The sequence below is a fragment of the Eptatretus burgeri genome, chromosome 1, assembly GCF_056783735.1.
Source record: "Eptatretus burgeri isolate ZD-2024b chromosome 1, Ebu_testis_v1, whole genome shotgun sequence".
Lineage (NCBI taxonomy): Eukaryota > Metazoa > Chordata > Myxini > Myxiniformes > Myxinidae > Eptatretus > Eptatretus burgeri.
The window spans coordinates 29,464,541-29,481,573 of record NC_140961.1 but is presented as its reverse complement, the minus strand read 5'-3'; the positions used below and the strand labels follow the sequence as shown (position 1 = coordinate 29,481,573).

General features: G+C 50.5%; 1 protein-coding gene across 2 annotated transcripts in view; it reads left to right on the top strand.

Annotated features, from left to right (window-relative positions):
* The first annotated feature begins 3,884 nt into the window (after positions 1-3,884).
* LOC147034141 (polycomb group RING finger protein 6-like) overlaps positions 3,885-17,033 on the top strand; it is a 60,081-nt gene continuing 46,932 nt past the window's right edge. Inside the window, exons 1-4 of one of the 2 annotated variants that reach the window (XM_085877178.1) lie at positions 3,885-4,042; positions 5,714-5,834; positions 6,030-6,126; positions 6,230-6,285. In XM_085877178.1, the coding sequence (XP_085733304.1) occupies positions 3,905-4,042; positions 5,714-5,834; positions 6,030-6,126; positions 6,230-6,285 (412 nt within the window). In that variant the 5' untranslated portion in view covers positions 3,885-3,904. The remainder of the gene's footprint in view (positions 4,043-5,713; positions 5,835-6,029; positions 6,127-6,229; positions 6,286-17,033) is intronic. The other variant, XM_085877188.1, reaches the window with a different exon arrangement.

The following is a 17,033-nucleotide window of genomic DNA, read 5'->3' as shown; positions in this document are numbered from 1 at the left end:
AGAGAGAGAGAGAGAGAGAGAGAGAGAGAGAGAGAGAGAGAGAGAGAGAGAGAGAGAGAGAGAGAGAGAGAGAGAGAGAGAGAGAGAGAGAGAGAGAGAGAGAGAGAGAGAGAGAGAGAGAGAGAGAGAGAGAGAGAGAGAGAGAGAGAGAGAGAGAGAGAGAGAGAGAGAGAGAGAGAGAGAGAGAGAGAGAGAGAGAGAGAGAGAGAGAGAGAGAGAGAGAGAGAGAGAGAGAGAGAGAGAGAGAGAGAGAGAGAGAGAGAGAGAGATAGAGATAGGACATCAACAGTGGAGTTGGAGGACATGACTCCAGGAGACTTGGATAAACAAGGGTGTGGGGAAGAATGAGGGCAGGAAAGGATACATGGGGTGGACAAGATGTATACAGAAGGAAACCGGGGAGGAAAAACTGGAAATTTGGAAGGAGGAGGGCTTGGGGTCATGGGGGAGGGGAGTTAAGAAGGGTAGAAAATATCATGGATCTAGATTGGGGATGATCTGCGATGGTGGTGAACAGCTGTCTTGAAGACCTGGATGGAAGAATGAGATTGAAGACAATGTGGAAATTGGTTCCACAGGTGAGAAAAAAGAGGAATGAACAAATGAGTGGAGGTGAGGTGTGATCCTGGATTTAGGTAGTTTCACTAGAAGGGAGTTGATGGTGAACAGAACCCGGGGTGGGGGGGAGGAGAGGTTGGGGTTGAGCAAAGCATGGAAGAGCAGAATGTATAAGACCAGAAAGGAGGTGGTAGAAGATAGAGAGGCCACTGACCTATCTGTGATACGCAAAGCTTCAGCGTGGGAGAGTCCAATGATCTTAAAGGCGTTGGTTTCCACGGCATCAAGCTGAGCAAGATGTGAGGCAGGAGAGCCAGCCCAGAGGGAAGAGCGGTACTCCATAAACCTGTGGATGAAGGCCTTGTCGGTAGATGGTAGTTCAGGCGTGCCAAGGAAGGACTGTACGATTGAGGATGCCCATCGGCCACTGGCTTTGGACAACAATTTGAAATATGGTTTGCCCAAGAGAGATCATGGTGATAGTAACATCAGGAGTTTGAGTAACTGAACTTCCTCAAGAGGATTGCAAAGAAAGTAGATGGGAAGGTTTGCCAGTTGGTCCTTTTGGAGAGAGATATTGAGAGTGTGAGATTTGTCAGAATTGAAAGACATTCCAAGTGTTTGACCAGCTTGTGATTTTGTCAAGGTCTGAAGAGAGGGAAGAGTTTCTGCCTGCCTGACTGAAGGATGAGGGATGGCACGGGAGAGCGTAGCATCATCAGCAAATAGATGGAGGATTTTTCAGAGTCAGTGAGATTATTGATGAAGATCAGGATGATGAGTGGGCCCAGAACACTGCCTTGCGCACTCCAGCCTTGACAGGGAAAGGAGATGAAAGGATCCTGTTGAGAGTCACATGTTGGCGACAAGAGTCGAGGAAGTCAGTGAGCCATGTGTGCAGTTGGTCTTGGATGCCATAGGCAGAGAGTTGGAGAGCAAGGTACGATATCAGACTGTATCGAAAACACGAGATATATCCAGAGACGGCACTGATCTCATGTTTCACACTGAGGGCTTCCATCCATTGTTGGATGAGTCAAAACAGCATGTCCAAGGTAGAGTGACCTGATCTGAGATTAGGTTGTCAGAGAAAAGGAAGGAGCTTTGTTACAATGTTTGCTGAGTTTTTATTTATTTATTTATTTTAACTTTTTGGCGGTAAAAAAGGACGGTGATCCAGAAATGCATCCAATGGACACCAGTGGATGCAAATGCAATGTCAGTTGATTCCCTTCTCAAGATTTGGGTGACTGTCCAAAACGCCGACTGACACTGTGTGTACCAGTGTAGCAGATGATGCAGTCCTGTCTTTCACAGACCGCACTAAAGCAGGAAGCTACATTTTATGTTGTATTTACCTGAGCACAACCTGCGTATTAGGTGTCACACCTACTAGACATCCACAATATTGATGCTTGAGGTTTGGTGTGTGAAGGGCCAAGAAGGTGGTAATCTAACTCTACACAATACAATCCATTTAACAATGTGGCAGAAATTGGGTGGTATGAAGAGGACAGGATGAAGAAGGTAAGCAGATAACACAGACATGCCATGCATACGCTGCCATAAAACCTTACCACGCAATGCAGGCACAAACAGCTGTTCAATGTTCACAGGTGCAGTCGGCGAAGTCACCTTTTCTCTCCAAAGCCTTCAAAGTCTTGCCTGATCCTCCCTGATCCCTGACCGAGGTGTCCGAATTGACTTTTCAGAAGTTGCTCAGGCACTTCAATATATTTCATGCTTGCAATACAAGTTTAGTGTTATAGTATTCATCATTTTGTCCTGGTGATGGGCTGAATTGTCGGCAATGGTCTGAAAAGCCGATTCTTGCGGAAACTGTCCAGCACTGGTCTTAATGTGAAGGTCTTTCTCAAGTGGAGGTCCATGATAGTGCTCAGAGGAGATCTCTTCAACGCGGTCCAAGCACAAATACCTAGCAATAAACAAAAAAGCAAGTCGAGTCTCCAAAAACTCAGGTCACAATCATTCTCCTGCCGGGAGGGCTTCAACGCAGGGCCGGTGCAAGAGTATTCGGTGAACCTTCAGCTTGCGCCCCGACTCCCCCTCTTCTCCCCGAAAAATTAACTTTCAAAAATGAATATTAGAAAGGAATAAAACTTCTGCGTTCATCGAGTAGAAGAACCAGGGCGTTAATATAGCTTAGAAGGAGCCAAAGCAGGTGAGAGACGAGAACAGGTGAGGAGATTAGGGTGAAGCCAGTTGTCTTGCCTGCTTGCCAGCCCTGACCTGCATTGCCTACCTGGCAGCCACGTCATCGGTCTGCCGGCCTACATCACCTACCTGCGGGCTTGTGATGGTCTTCTCGACCTGTACCATCACCTGCCTGCTTTACCTGCCCCGGCCACTGGTCTGCGGTGCCAAGAATGCCAAAGCCAGCCGTGCCCACCCTACCCACAAAACTCCCCAACCTGAGACTCAAAGCTTCAAACATCCCAACACTTACATCTATCGTCTCTTCCATAGATGTCGGTGACGTATATCAGTAGATCTCGACTTTTCATTTCCCACTACTGAACTCTGCTTGTTTACTTATAGAATTTCATGAATAATTCATTCCGTTTTTTTTGCTGTGACCCCCCCAACCCCAAATATCGCCGCTCCAGGTGACCGTCTCGTTCACCTAATGGTTACCACCAGCCCTGGTTCGAGGAACTATCACGCGCTGGCCAGGTAGTCGTACCTGGATCCACGTACTGCGACCGGTGGAAGGTTCGGGAGGAAGAGCAAACAAAAGAGCACCGATGATGACCTTTTCCCACGAGTGCAAGGAAAACTTTCCAACTTATTAAGGGCATTTTTCAAAAATGAATAAAAATACCTCCCCACACCCCTCCCCAACCCCCCAACCCCCCAACCCCTCAAGCCCCCCTTTTTCCAGTGGACTCCAAAGGAGGATCTCAAGGTGTGCATTGGGCAGGTAATTGTAATTGGCATCATTTTCAAGCGGAGTGAAACCTCTTCTATGGAAAAGGTGAACCCGTCACCTGCGCAGCCGTTGCGATCCGGAGTAATCGTTTTAACCATGGTTTTGTTAAAGGTGAAGCCCACCTGTTCGACGCACGATTGCACGAGGAAACAGGTGAACGGTTTTAACATTAGTAAGAAAATACAACTTGCGTCTCAACCCCGCGCTCCGGCAACATATGCATCTGGTTATGGTGATGGTGGGGGAGCTATCTCTGTAATATTATACACGATCCGCGAGGAATCGTTCACTGACAGCAGCCGGACTTTGATCAAGGGCTGACCAATCAGGGAGCAGCTCTTTGCCTCGGCGAAACGCTGAGCCAATCAGCTGCTGAATAACCTCGGACGCCGGCCGATGCCTCTGACGTCACGCGATTCCTGGAGTCGATCGTTGCGAGGAGTCACCAAGTTGTCGACCCGTTTCCCTGCGCTGCTTTGTGGGCCCGACCATCCTGTCCCGGTTCATGATCTCCGCATTGCCATGGCGGACAAGGTGAGAAAGTTGTATTTTGATCATCGAATCGCGGCACCAACACACCGGGATTCTCCATCCTTTTCTTCACGGATCACGGATCACATCTTCACGGGGATCGAGCCGACTGGCGAGAAGAGCGTTTCGAGCGCAGATCCTTCCTCACGGATGATGATGATGATGATGATGACTTGTAGGGTCTTCGTCCCCTGATTACACGGAGGATCACCTGTGTGGGCGACATGTTCCCTCACCCCGACGGTGGTCCATGGCTCATTGTACCCCCGACCCTGACGGGGGATTCTGTGCGGGGGAGTTTTCTCCCTGGTCCACGATCCCACGACGGGAGGCGCGATGAGTCGTCCTCTCCGTCGTCCCCGCACAATCACAGGAGACGGAATGAGGGGTCTTCGCCTTCACCTCCCTGACAGGAATCTCTGTTCACCGACTCCTCCCTGATCCCCGACGGGGGATACCGTGAGGGGGTCTCCACCCCCACCCCCACCCCCACCCCCACCCGTCACAGGGAACTCTGTGACGGATGTTCGTCACTCGCCTTACCCCAACCCTGACGGGGGAATCCATGCGGGGTCTTCGTCCCACGCACCCCCCCCCCCCGACAAAGTACTTGTGGGGTCTTCGTCCCACGCACCCCCCCCCCGACAAAGTACTTGTGGGGTCTTCGTCCCACGCACCCCCCCCCCGACAAAGTACTTGTGGGGTCTTCATCCCACGCACCACCCCCTTACCCCAACATGCAGGACTTCATGTGGGTTCTTCATCCCTCACCGTCCCAGACAGTGCACTCTTTATTGGGTCTTCGTCCCACGCACCCCCCCACCCCCTCACACCTCTGACAGGGGATACCGTGAGGGGTCTCTGCCACTCACCCACCCAACAGGGGACTTCGTACGTGCTCAACCACGCCACACCCCTTCAACAGGGGACACCATGCTGCATGATCGTATTACCCAAACACTGACAGTGGACTACATGGAGGTCTTTGTCCCTTGCACCCCTACCCATCTCTCTCTATCTATCTCTCTTTCTATCTTTCTCGAGTTCTCTCGACTTCGTGTGGGGTCTGAGTCACTCACACCTCTTAATAGGGTCCTCCTTGCACGGTCTTCGGCCTCGTCCCCTTCCCCGACAAGGTGTACCTCGCATTCCCCCCCCCACCCCAGGACTTTGTGTGGGGTCTTAGTCACTCTTAACCCCTAACAGGGTCGTCTTCGCTCTCGTCCCCTTCCCCGACAAGGTGTACCTCACATTACCCCCCCCCCACAGGACTTCGTGTGGGGTCTTTGTCACTCACACTCCCGAAAAGGGTCCTCCTTGCACGGTCTTCGCTCTCGTCCCCTTCCCCGACAAGGTGTACGTCGCATTCCCCCCCACAGGACTTCGTGCGGGATCTTCATTCCGCACTGCCTCGGACAGGGGTCTCCTTGTGAGATCTTCACCTCTCGCTATCCCCCCCCCCCAATCGACAAGCAAGTCTGTGCGGGGTTCTTACCTTACCCCTTACCATGAACGTGCATCGCTGGTCTTGTTGATCTTTCCTGTTTATTGATATTAATTACCAATCACAATACCCTGTAGTGAACGGTTTGTACAACGCCATTTAAAATGTGATTCTTGATTTGTCTATCTGTCGCTGAAGGTCTTTTCCAACTGTTTGAATTTTATTTCCAGCAACAACTTTTCCTTCTGCAGCATGTTGTCCGGTTATTGGACGTTAACCCCTTCATCATGTGTCCTATTTGTTCGGGATACCTGGTGGATGCAACGACCATCACGGAGTGTTTGCACACCTGTAAGTACCACGTAGACCTGTTTGATACTCCCTTTGTCACTACCTATACCTCGTCGTTGATTGAACAGTTTCAACGAGGAGACACTTCATCCGATTGTTATGAAATGTATGTTAATTCGTTTAACTTGACATTCTAAAAGTCCTGGAAACACCAAAAGGTCTCCAAGTCGGTCCACCATGCTCTGTTACTTTCAGTCTGCAAGAGTTGCATTGTGAAGCATTTTGAAAGCAGTAATCGATGTCCCAAGTGCAATATGGTGGTTCACCAGACGATACCGCACTACAACATCAGGTAAGACCCAAGCTTGGTAAACTTTCCCCACAAGATTGTTTGATCAGCACCCTTTGTTTATCTGCTGCATTGATCCGTGGTAGTCACGTCTGTTGCCCTGCAGGTCAGATGGAACCATGCAAGACATTGTAAACAAGATGGTTCCTAATCTGGAGGAAAGTACGTTGCCCTCTTCCAAAAACCACTTGTTAAGTATTCTGAGGTTTGTTGTTGTGAATTTTTATTTTCCCCTTTATTTTATAAGTTGCCGAGATTGGACGATGTGATCTGCGTGGATTACGTGCGTTGCATTACATTTGATTTGATTTGAATTGAATGGTGCTGGCAGGATGTCCTGCAGGTACGCACACTCGCCTCGAAGCCGTGTAGCCTGCGTTCGAATCCCGACCCGGCAAGGTGATTCATCAACGAGTGTGCCATCCCTCGGATGGACCGTAAGTAGACGTCCTGTCTACCGGTGTTCATTGGTGGACGTTAAACACCCCACGGTGTCCTTTGCGGACAGTATAGGCGAGTTATCTCCGGTAACGTGGAAAAATTCCAAATTCCTGCTATGGCAGCCTCCCCGCTATGTCATGACGTCATTCAATACAATACTGCAGGCCTCGCCAACGCTTTGCATATATAGGCCGTGGTGGTGTGGTTCACATGATGTCTGGTGAATGAATGAACCCTAGGCGTATTGTTACGAATTTGGAAGCTCACTGCACGCAACAGCCAGAGTCCCTAAAGATCAGTTATATTGTTGCAGACCGGGTATCGGCGACGAGCACGACCGCTAGATGGAGCAGTAGAGTCGTCTCCACCGAACACCCGGAATTTATAGGTCGTCACCCCGGATAACTCCGGAGCTGACGGGTCCCTTATCGGACCGAAGATCGCCAATAGTTCGACCACGTGGGGTAGGGTCGATTGCCAATTTCAATTTACCTAAATACCCACGTCGTCCAAACTACCGGGGAAATCCACCCTTGACGGCGCTCACATGGAACGAGCCGCTAGCGTGCTCGAACCGTGTGCGACCCGAACGGATGATCACCGAGATCCGTCGGTCCAAATGTCCCCTTACGGCGGAAACAACGGCCTTGCTAATTCTCCAACATGCACCGTGTTAAAGCGATAAAAGAAACACAAAAACGAACTGATACATTTAACACATGACTTTATTTATAATGGGGCAGGGGGGCACGCATGGGGGCAGGGGGGCACGGGGCACGCAGGGGGGCAAGAAGCAGAGTTATCCGAATATAGAGATACAAGGCAATTTATGTGCAACCAGAGAGCACTTGTACAATTCCTACTTACTAGACTGGCACCACAAACACACACACACACACGTACACCTAAGAACCGGTGGCTACAGCCTTTATTGAGGCCTCCAGCTCGGAGGGAAAGGCAAGCTGAAGACCAGAGCCTGCCTCGGACCTGTCAACCTCGTGTGGTTTGGGCGAGCCGATTCGAACCAGGCACCAGCGAGAGGCAAGCAGAATCCAGACACCGGTGAACCGCAATCAGCCTCCTGAGCTCCGCTCGGCGCTCGTCCTGGCAACCAAACCTCTCCTCTGTATCCTAAACTGTCGAGAAGGTAGGAGGTTCCTCTGCCACTTCCCCAAGTCTTTGAGTTGAATGTCAAAGTGAGGGCTGATAACTCCACGCTTGTTCAACCTGCCCGTCAGATTGACCACAACCTTGCCTGCTCGGTGGTCATCAACTGTCTCAAACACTCGCTAGTTCACCGACAGAGACAGCACACACCCCTTGCGGTTCTTTTTGAGGCAGGATCTCTTAAGCTTGAGCTCACGTTCACCGATCGCGCCGCACCCTTATTCACCCTGTCTCGCGGGGGGGGGGGGGGGGACGCCTCCGCCTCCGCCTCCGCTCTCCCTCACTGGACGGTTTTGGCACGTGGAATTACTCGTCGCCCTGTCATTGGCCAATACGAGCGGCAAGTCCGTCGATTGGCCCGGGGGCATGGTGACGCCACACGGACCCCTTTCTCCCCGTCGTGGGATCTGATTGGCTGAGCGGCAGCCACCCCACCCGTAGCACGCTGATTGGTCGAGGGCCGCCTCGAGGCACCTCCTTGAACTCTGCCCACATACGTGCCGACACGCACGCAGACAATGGCGTTGGTGTGAGGAAGCGAGGTGAAGGCGTGTTGTTGGAGTTGATGGTGTAAAAATAAATGAAAACCATAACTATCAAAATAACTCGCAGCGCAAGTACATTTATTCACCCATTAAACGAGGGACGGGGACCCTAACTAAAAAGCACATAGTTACCGATATAACTGTTCTATAAGTCCTGTATGTTGAGTGCTCAAGACTACCAGATTCGCAACAATATCAGTAAGTGTTTCTGGTTAGAATCCATCCCCTGTGTCTAATGGGAATTAAGTGTACGTGCGCTGTGGGTTATTTTATAGATAAGATTTTTTCACTTTCACAACAACAACACTCTGCATTCTTCGCGCGCTCGCTGGCGAGCACGGAGTCTAACATAAGCATGGCCTCCCTCTTTGGCCAATCGCCAAGGAGCAGGCGTCTCACCCGCCCCGTCTCCCACTCAACACCATCGCCATTACACACGTGGTCAGAGATGAGGTAGGCGGAGCTACAAATGCCTCTTATCGGGACTCCACCCAGAAGGGTGGGAGTTTCCCCGCCTACCATGGGCCTGTCCAATGGGAGACGGCCAGGGAGTCTCGCGATGGGTCCGACCAATGAGAAGTTGAGTGGCCAGGAGAAGAAGCTCCCCCCTCCTGAAGAGAAAGTGGGGTTGTCGGGACGAGTGTGGGAAGTTTGCGTCCTGAGTCTGCCCGAGTGCGCGTCTCTGCCTGGGTTTGCGGCGGACTGCATCTCGCGCTTCGGAGGTGTCTCATCTGGCACGTTACAGCGAGCGGTCGACCACTTTTTATCAAGGGAGATCACCTCGTCTCCCCTCCTCTGGATTCGGCTGCCCTGGTCTGTCCTTTGGCGACTGGAGCTCCAGGAAGGGGTGGACGACCAGCCGCGCACTCGCGGCCAGGTAGCCAGCCGTCCTGACTCCCAGCCGAACTATCCTCCTCGGCTGGAGAGCCGAATAAAGACCCGACGGGGTCCATTTCTTTGGGTGTGTGTCTGAGTGTGGGCCCGTCTCTAAGTAGAATCGTTAAGTGCTTGTGTTATTGTACATTGGAATATAGTCGGATAACTCTGCTCTTTCCGTGTTCCCTTCCCCCCATTGTAAATAAATCCCCTCTTGTTGAATGTACCAGCTCATTTCCGTGCTTTTTTCATTGGCTTAGCATGGTGTGTGTTGGGAAATTGGGAAACGGTAAATTGTGCATTTGGACCGACGGGTCTTGCTAACCATCCGCTCTGGTTACGCACGGTTCGAGCACGATAACGGCTCGTTCTGCTTGAATCCTGCCGAGGGTGTGAATTCCACGGTAGCTTTTCCGCGTGGATACTTAGGTATATTGAAGTTTGAAATTAACCCTATTCCACGCGGCCGAATTATTGGCGATTCACGGTCCTGTAAGGGAACCTTGCCTTTCGGAGTTCTCCGAGAAGCACTATCTTGATTCCGGGTGTTCGGTGGAGCCGACTCTACTGCTCCACCTCGCGGCCATGCTCACCGCCGACACCCGGCACCACAATAAATTGGTGTCAGGAGGAGGATTCTAACCCCTCCACCTCCACAAAATTCACGGGATTCGGACCAGGGGTGTAGGAAGCATCCCTCCCCCGTTCCCCCAAATTATGAGCATTTTAAAACTTCTTTCTCAAAACGCAACATGGCAAGCCAAGATGAGCTGAAGCAGGTGGGTGTGGAGATAATGGCAGGTTTAGAGGAAACCATTGTCCAGGACAACACCGTGCAGGACACCCCCATGCAAGAAGATGTGCCCCCGCAACCAAACTCAGAGGGAGCAATGGGCGCGGTGGCGCCGGCATATAACCTCCCACCCCCTCCGTCAAAGTTCCCCCCCCCCCGACTTCTGCCGGTTCCGCACACCATAATGGTGGACCGGCTCCGCCGAGTCCATTTGACATAAACCGGTTGGGGGAAATGTTGATGGAAATGAAGAAACAAATGGATGCGAGTGCGCAAAATATACAAGAAATATAAACAAATGCGCGAGCGATGAGCGCAAAATGGATGCGAGCGCACAAAACATGGAGGCGAACACAGCGGGGGGAAATGCAGAGCATGGGGTTGAGCCTCCAGGCGGGGCAAGAGGCGATGAGGGCGAGTATGAAGGAGGTGAAAGGTGAGATGCGGACAATGGATTGCATAATGGCGGCACCACATTGCGGAGCAACCGAACCGACCAGAGGGAGTGCAAATTGTGTCCGGCCCGCGATGGAGACTGGTGAGGTCGGGATGACGCCATGACAATTGATGGGGAGACGTGTCGGACGAGACACGAGGGGACGATGGAAAAATTAAAAGAGTCGACAGAGAAATTAACAGCCATAGATGCAGAAAATATAGGAGAGAAAGGAGGAAACGGCAGAGATGCGAGAGATAGAACAAGCAGAGAATGAATTAAACAAAACGAAAGAGGAACCAGAGACGTAGAAATCAATAGAGGTGAACGAAATGCAGGAAATAAAAGACGAGCACACACAGGTAGGGATAGTGGGGGACAATGAGGTTGAGCATGGGGAATGTTTCGTGACCTGGTGCGAGCATCAAATTAACCTCCCTCAGGAACAGGGGGAGATGGAAAGCTCTCTCGAAGCAGATCGCGACAAGGTGAGTCCGGTCGGGCCGTGCGAGGTTGAGCGGATGAGTGATGTGAACGGGTAGATATGGAGCTTGGGGGGGGGGGTATGGAAACCCCGGGATTTCTTGAGTTGACACGAATCCCCGATGCGATTGTCCCGGAGTGTGTGTTGAAATGTGTGAGCAGTACGAGTGTCATGGCGTGCGTGAGTGCATGCGAAGAATTGGTACGCGGACCGACCCAGACGGGAGACGGATAGAGCGAGCCGAATGGGCCGCGAGTAAGTATTTCAGGAATCGCACCGGTTTCACGGGACGTCGCGTACGGGGCCCGTTTCGCATTTAGCGAGCGGCCCTTGCGCGCGTGTCTTCGTGCCGGGAATCCGGCGTGGAAACGCTCCACGTGGGATTCAACAAGGCCTCGTGGACGGCTAAAATGGTGGCGAATGTTGTTTGAATTCGGCAGGGTCTCCATACGAGCGTGTGTGAGGCATCATGTGCTGCACGCCACGTGTTCCGTTCGCGGAACGCGCGGAGCGAACCCCCGGGATGACATGCTCAGGCGGGCCTGCACGGCAAGCCGTTCAGGTTCCGTGGGCGAGTGACGTCACCGGGGATTTCCCAGCGCGAGTTGCACACGTTGGCTCGTGTGGGGAATCCCTCAAAGGCGAGCGCTTGACAGGGCGACGACAAGGCCTCGATTATCGCCCGTTGGAAGGGACGAACGAGTGAGCCGTAGACCGCCACCTTAGTGGTGTAAAAAAAAAAATGAAACAAGTGGTGCCAGGCACAACAAATCCCACCCATTTAAGGCATAAAGTTATTTTGGGGATCAAATTGAAATTTGATACATCCTTAACCTGAATGTTGATTATAAGGAATATTTTAGTCTTAGTTTGAAGTCAATTAAACCATTTTTGACAAAGTTATGAGTGAAAAACGATTTTGACCTTTTCATGACCTGACCTTGACTTAATTGGACCCAAAAGTTAATGGGGTCGTCCGAGGTTCATTACCCACCTGTGGATACAATTCGACAGTGTTTGATACAACCGTTTTCCCGTAAAGTTGTATTTTCGTAACCATGTTTAGTTTTAATGGAAAATTTGTAATTTTGTCCGATGACCATCACCCCCAAAACTTCGGAACCTACCGATCTTCACAAATATGCATTTATCACTCTTGGAATAGGTAGGATTATAAGTGAGAAATAGAATAAAGTTTCACTATAAGCTTCGTTTGAAGTAAATCAGATCATTTTTGACGAAGTTATGAGCGAAAAACGATTTTGATCTTTTCTTGACCTTGACCTTTGATCCAATTGGACCCAAAAGTTAATGGGGTCGTCCAAGGTTCATTGCCCACCTGTGGATTAAATTTGATAGTGTTTGCTAAAGCCGTTTTGCCATAAAGTTGCTAACAGACAGACAGACAAACAAACAAACAAGCAGTCATAGACTGGTACTTACGAAATCGTCAATTTGACCTCTGACCTTGTCTAATAAAAGCTGTCTCAAGAGAAGGTAGCGACGCAAACCAGAAGTTTCTACGATGATTCTGTACCAAACCATCAAAAATCGTAACGTCGACCGAAGTAAAAATCTCCATTTCTCCACGCAATTATTTAATATTATTTTATTAAAGTGACAAAACCATAATATTCGGCTATCCACCAACAATCTTTACATAATCCGACGGCTTAGTGAGTCAGGTATGCGACGATAACCTTAATTGGGATAAAAATGACATTTAAACACCATCTTTATCGAAAACACCGTCAGCGCGCACACGCAAAACCTTTACGTGACTCAACGATGCCTCTGCTCGAGCGCGCTGCACCACGTGACGAGCCGTGATGCGGTGAGTGAAATATTTTTTATACAATCTTAAAACGTCTCAAATACATGCGATTTTTACCAGAATTTCGACAACCGAGTTTTATGCATCCTAAGCGATCACAAAAACCGAAGACAAAATTAGAATCGAAGTTAAAACGAACTCGTAACGTCGACCGAAGCAAAAATACTCCATTTCTCCACATGAATTTACGGAATTATGTTTGACCTCACTGTGACCTTGACTTTTGACCAAAATCTAATCAGCGCTAGCCATCACCCTCCTGAATCACGCGGTGTAATTTGACATTGGTAGCTTCTTCCGTTCTCAAGTTATCGTGCCTACACGCAAACACACAAACACACACAAACAGAGGACGGAAGTCATCAACATACGAAATCTTTCGAATTCGTAAGTAATAAGCAGTCATAGACTGGTACTTACGAAATCGGCAACTTGACCTCTGACCTTGTCTAATAAAAGCTGTCTCTTGAGAAGGTAGCAACGCAAACCCGAAGTTTCTACGATGATTCTGTACAAAACAATCAAAAATCGAATGTTTGACCTCACTGTGACCTTGACCTTTGACCGATTTTGACCAAAATCTAATCAGCACTAGCCATCACCCTCCTGAATCACGTGGTGTGATTTGACATTGGTAGCTTCTTCCGTTCTCGAGTTATCGTGCCTACACACAAACACACAAACAGGACGGAAGTCATCAATATACTTACGAAATCTTTAGATTTGGTAAGTAACAAACAGACAAACAAACCGGACGATTACAATATCCCGCTCCCTCCCTCCGGGGGGCGGGATAAAAAGCCTCGCTCCAAGTACACGGCCCAGCAGGGATGTGGTGGACATCCTGTTTGGGCAAAGGAGCAATAGCTTAGTGGGAAGGGTTTAGCTTTGATAGACCGGCCTCATGGGGGCATGAGCCATCCTCCATGGGGCCTGTGGACTAGTTAGTGGGAAAGTAGATTTAGATTTAGAATGGATTGGGGAGACATGGACAGACATGGAATGTGTAGTGGGGACGTAGCTTAGCTACATAGATTAAATGGAACGTGCACTAGTTTAAGGGACAACGAGGGAGCACGAGTTAGTTAGCAGCATGGCAGTGTGGAGTGTTGGTGTGAAATTAAAAGTGTACAATGAATGAGTATGGGTCAGCAGGCCCGAGTGTGTGAGTGGAATGAATGAGTGGGGGGAGGAGTGAATCCCACCCAAGTGACCCCAGAGTCCATGTAATGTTAGTTAAATTTACCAAAAGGAGGTCGTTTTGTTGTTGGTGTGGGAAGAAGGCTCGATACCTTTTGAAGGTTGCAGGAGTCCATTGACCAGCTGGGAGTGTGGCTGTTGAAAGGTGAGTATCGAGTAGAGGGCACCTCGGGCACCGGACAGTCGGCCAGAGTAGGCCAAGCGTCCAAGGGACTGGGATCGTGTAGTGGGCATGGGCGATCCGTCGGAAACGGGACCCATAGCGCCAAAATGCCACGTGGGCATCGGAGGGGGGAAATGCCAGGAAGGGCAACCCCCGCGTTCATAGGGAGCAGGTGGGCTCGGAGACAGCCTCAGGGCCCGGGGGTACCATAGTTTGAGATTCGGCAGAGGGGGAATCCCTGCCATGTGAGCCACGCTGCCCAGCCATGAAATTGTGCAAGGGCACGAGTGAAAATTTGTGGGCAGGGCCCAAATTGATAATGGACACCAACACAGGTGACAGGAATCATAGTTGTTAGAACCTAAAATTTAAAGATCCAGGCATGTGGAAAAGCCCCGGGGTAGTTTAAAGTTAATAAATGCGAGGATAGTTTGGAAATGTACGCCTTCGCACCATCCATCCCTTCACTCTCTGTAGGCTGCTGGACCCACCTTGGTAAGATGGCCGAATTATGTGGGAGGCTATTCTGAGGCTTTGTTGGGCCACGAGCAGGACACTAGTCTCTTCCTTAGTCCCCTCCAAGAAGGATTTTAGGAGTTGGGAGTAGGCTAGGTTGACAGGGTAGGTGAGCTGGACAAAGACAGTAAGGGGGTTAGTGACAAGCAATTATTTTAAAAAAAAAAAAAGGGGCTAAATTTTGTTGTTTTCTTGTTGCAAACTAAGGGTGTGGGTATAGACAGGCAAAGGCGATATGTTTGGGGGAGACAGTGGGGTAGGTCCAAGCCTGTTTTCAGAGCAGCCGCACCACCGCACTCCCTCCACACAACCTCACGGGACCATACTAGAGGCCAGCCAGCTTCATATACCGGCCTGTTGTGCTACATCGCCTGGTCCACATTGCCTTACCTTGCCATGCCTGATTTGCCTGCCTTTGCCATAACCCCATGCCTGCTACCCTTTTTGCATCGCCCCTGTGCCAACCATCCATCCATGTGTGCCAGGACCATCTTGTCCAGTGTTTGCAAGGACTGCCCTGTAGGCAGCCTCACCATGGGACTGCGTTGAACAGCCTGTGCATCCATTTTTGTGTTTTGCATCCCTGTCCATCCATTCACATGAGCCAGAGACTGCATTGAGCAGCCTGGCCACTTCTTCTGCATAAAGGCCACTTCAAATGGACTGTGGGACGGTGCATGGCCTGCCGTGTTAGGGTGAGTTGCCTCCAGCAGCTGGGGGTATGAAGGAAATAAAAAGAAGGTTCACTGCAACGAACACACAAGGGGGACCTTTTGAGCAGGCCCTGAGGACGACTGACCTTCAGCTGCTGTGCACTCACCCACACAAACTGGTAACATTGCTGTGCCTTTTTCCCCACAGATGACAGGTCCTGGGCCATGGTTAGTGTAAATATTAGTTAAAATTGTAAATAAGTTTAACCCACCTGTGTGTCTGTCTTAGCGCCGGCAATGTATTTAAGTCGTCTGTAGTCTGATAGTTTAGTTACGCAGCGCACTCGGTTATATATTTTTGGGACATGTATGCAAATCTCGCACTCAGGGATCTGTAGGTAAATTTTCTAGGGGAAAACTTGCATGTGCTGGTCACACGCAAATTTGACGACTCGGGATGAGTCTGTAAAAAGGGGAGCGGGTAGTGTTACGAATTTGGGAGCTTACTGCACACAACAGCCAGATTCCCTAAAGATCAGTTATGTCAGTAAGTATGTGTTTCCAGTTAGAATCCATCCCCTGTGTCTAATGGGAATTAAGTGTACGTGTGCTGTGGGTTATTTTATAGATAGGAGTTTTTACATCTTCACTTTCACAACAACAACACTGCTCACGGTATTCTTCACTGACGAGCGCGTGCATGGGTGGAGTCTAACATAGGCATGGCGTCCCTCTTTGGCCAATCGGCAAGGAGCAGGCGTCTCACCCGCCCCGTCTCCCACTCAACACCATCATCATTACGCATGTGGTCGGAGATGAGGAGGTAGGCGGAGCTACAAACGCCTCCGATCGGGACTCCACCCAGAAGGGTGGGAGTTGCCCCGCCTACCGTGGGCCTGTCCAATGGGAGACGGCCAGGGAATCGCGATGGGTCCGACCAATGAGAAGGCGAGTGGCCAGGAGAAGACGCCCTCCCTCCTGAAGAGAAAGTGTGGTTGTCGGGACGAGTGTGGGAAGTTTGCTTCCTGAGTCTGCTCGAGTGCGTGTCTCTGCCTGGGTTTGTGGCGGACTGCATCCCACGCTTCGGAGGTGTCTTGTCTGGCGCGTTACAGCGAGCGGTCGACTACTTTTTTTTATCAAGGGAGATCACCTCGTCTCGCCTCCTCTGGATTCGGCTGCCCTGGTCCGTCCTTTGGCGACCGGAGTTCTGGGAAGGGGTGGACGACCAGCCGCGCGCTCGCGGCCAGGTAGCCAGCCGTTCTGACTCCCAGCTGAACTATCCCCCTCTGCTGGAGAACCGAATAAAGACCCGACGGGGTCCATTTCTTTGGGTGTGTCTGAGTGTGGGCCTGTCTCTAAGTAGAATCGTTAAGTGCTTGTGTTACTGTACATTGGAATGTAGTCGGATAACTCTGCTCTTTTCGTGTTCCCTTCCCCCCATTGTAAATAAATCCCCTCTTGTTGAATGTACCAGCTCGTTTCTGTGCTTCTTTCATTGGCTTAGCACGGTGCGTGTTGGGAAATTGGGAAACGGTGAATTGTGCATTTGGACCGACGGGTCTTGGTAACCATCCGCTCGGGTTACGCACGGTTCGAGCACGATAACGGCTCGTTCCGCTCGAGGCCTGCCGAGGGTGTGAATTCCCCGGTAGCTTTGCCGTGTGGATACTTCGGTATATTGAAGTTTGCAATTCACCCTATTCCACGCGGCCGAATTATTGGCGATTCACGGTCCTGTAAGGGACCCGTGCCTTTCGGAGTTCTCCGAGAAGCACGATCTAGATTCCGGGTGGTCGTTGGAG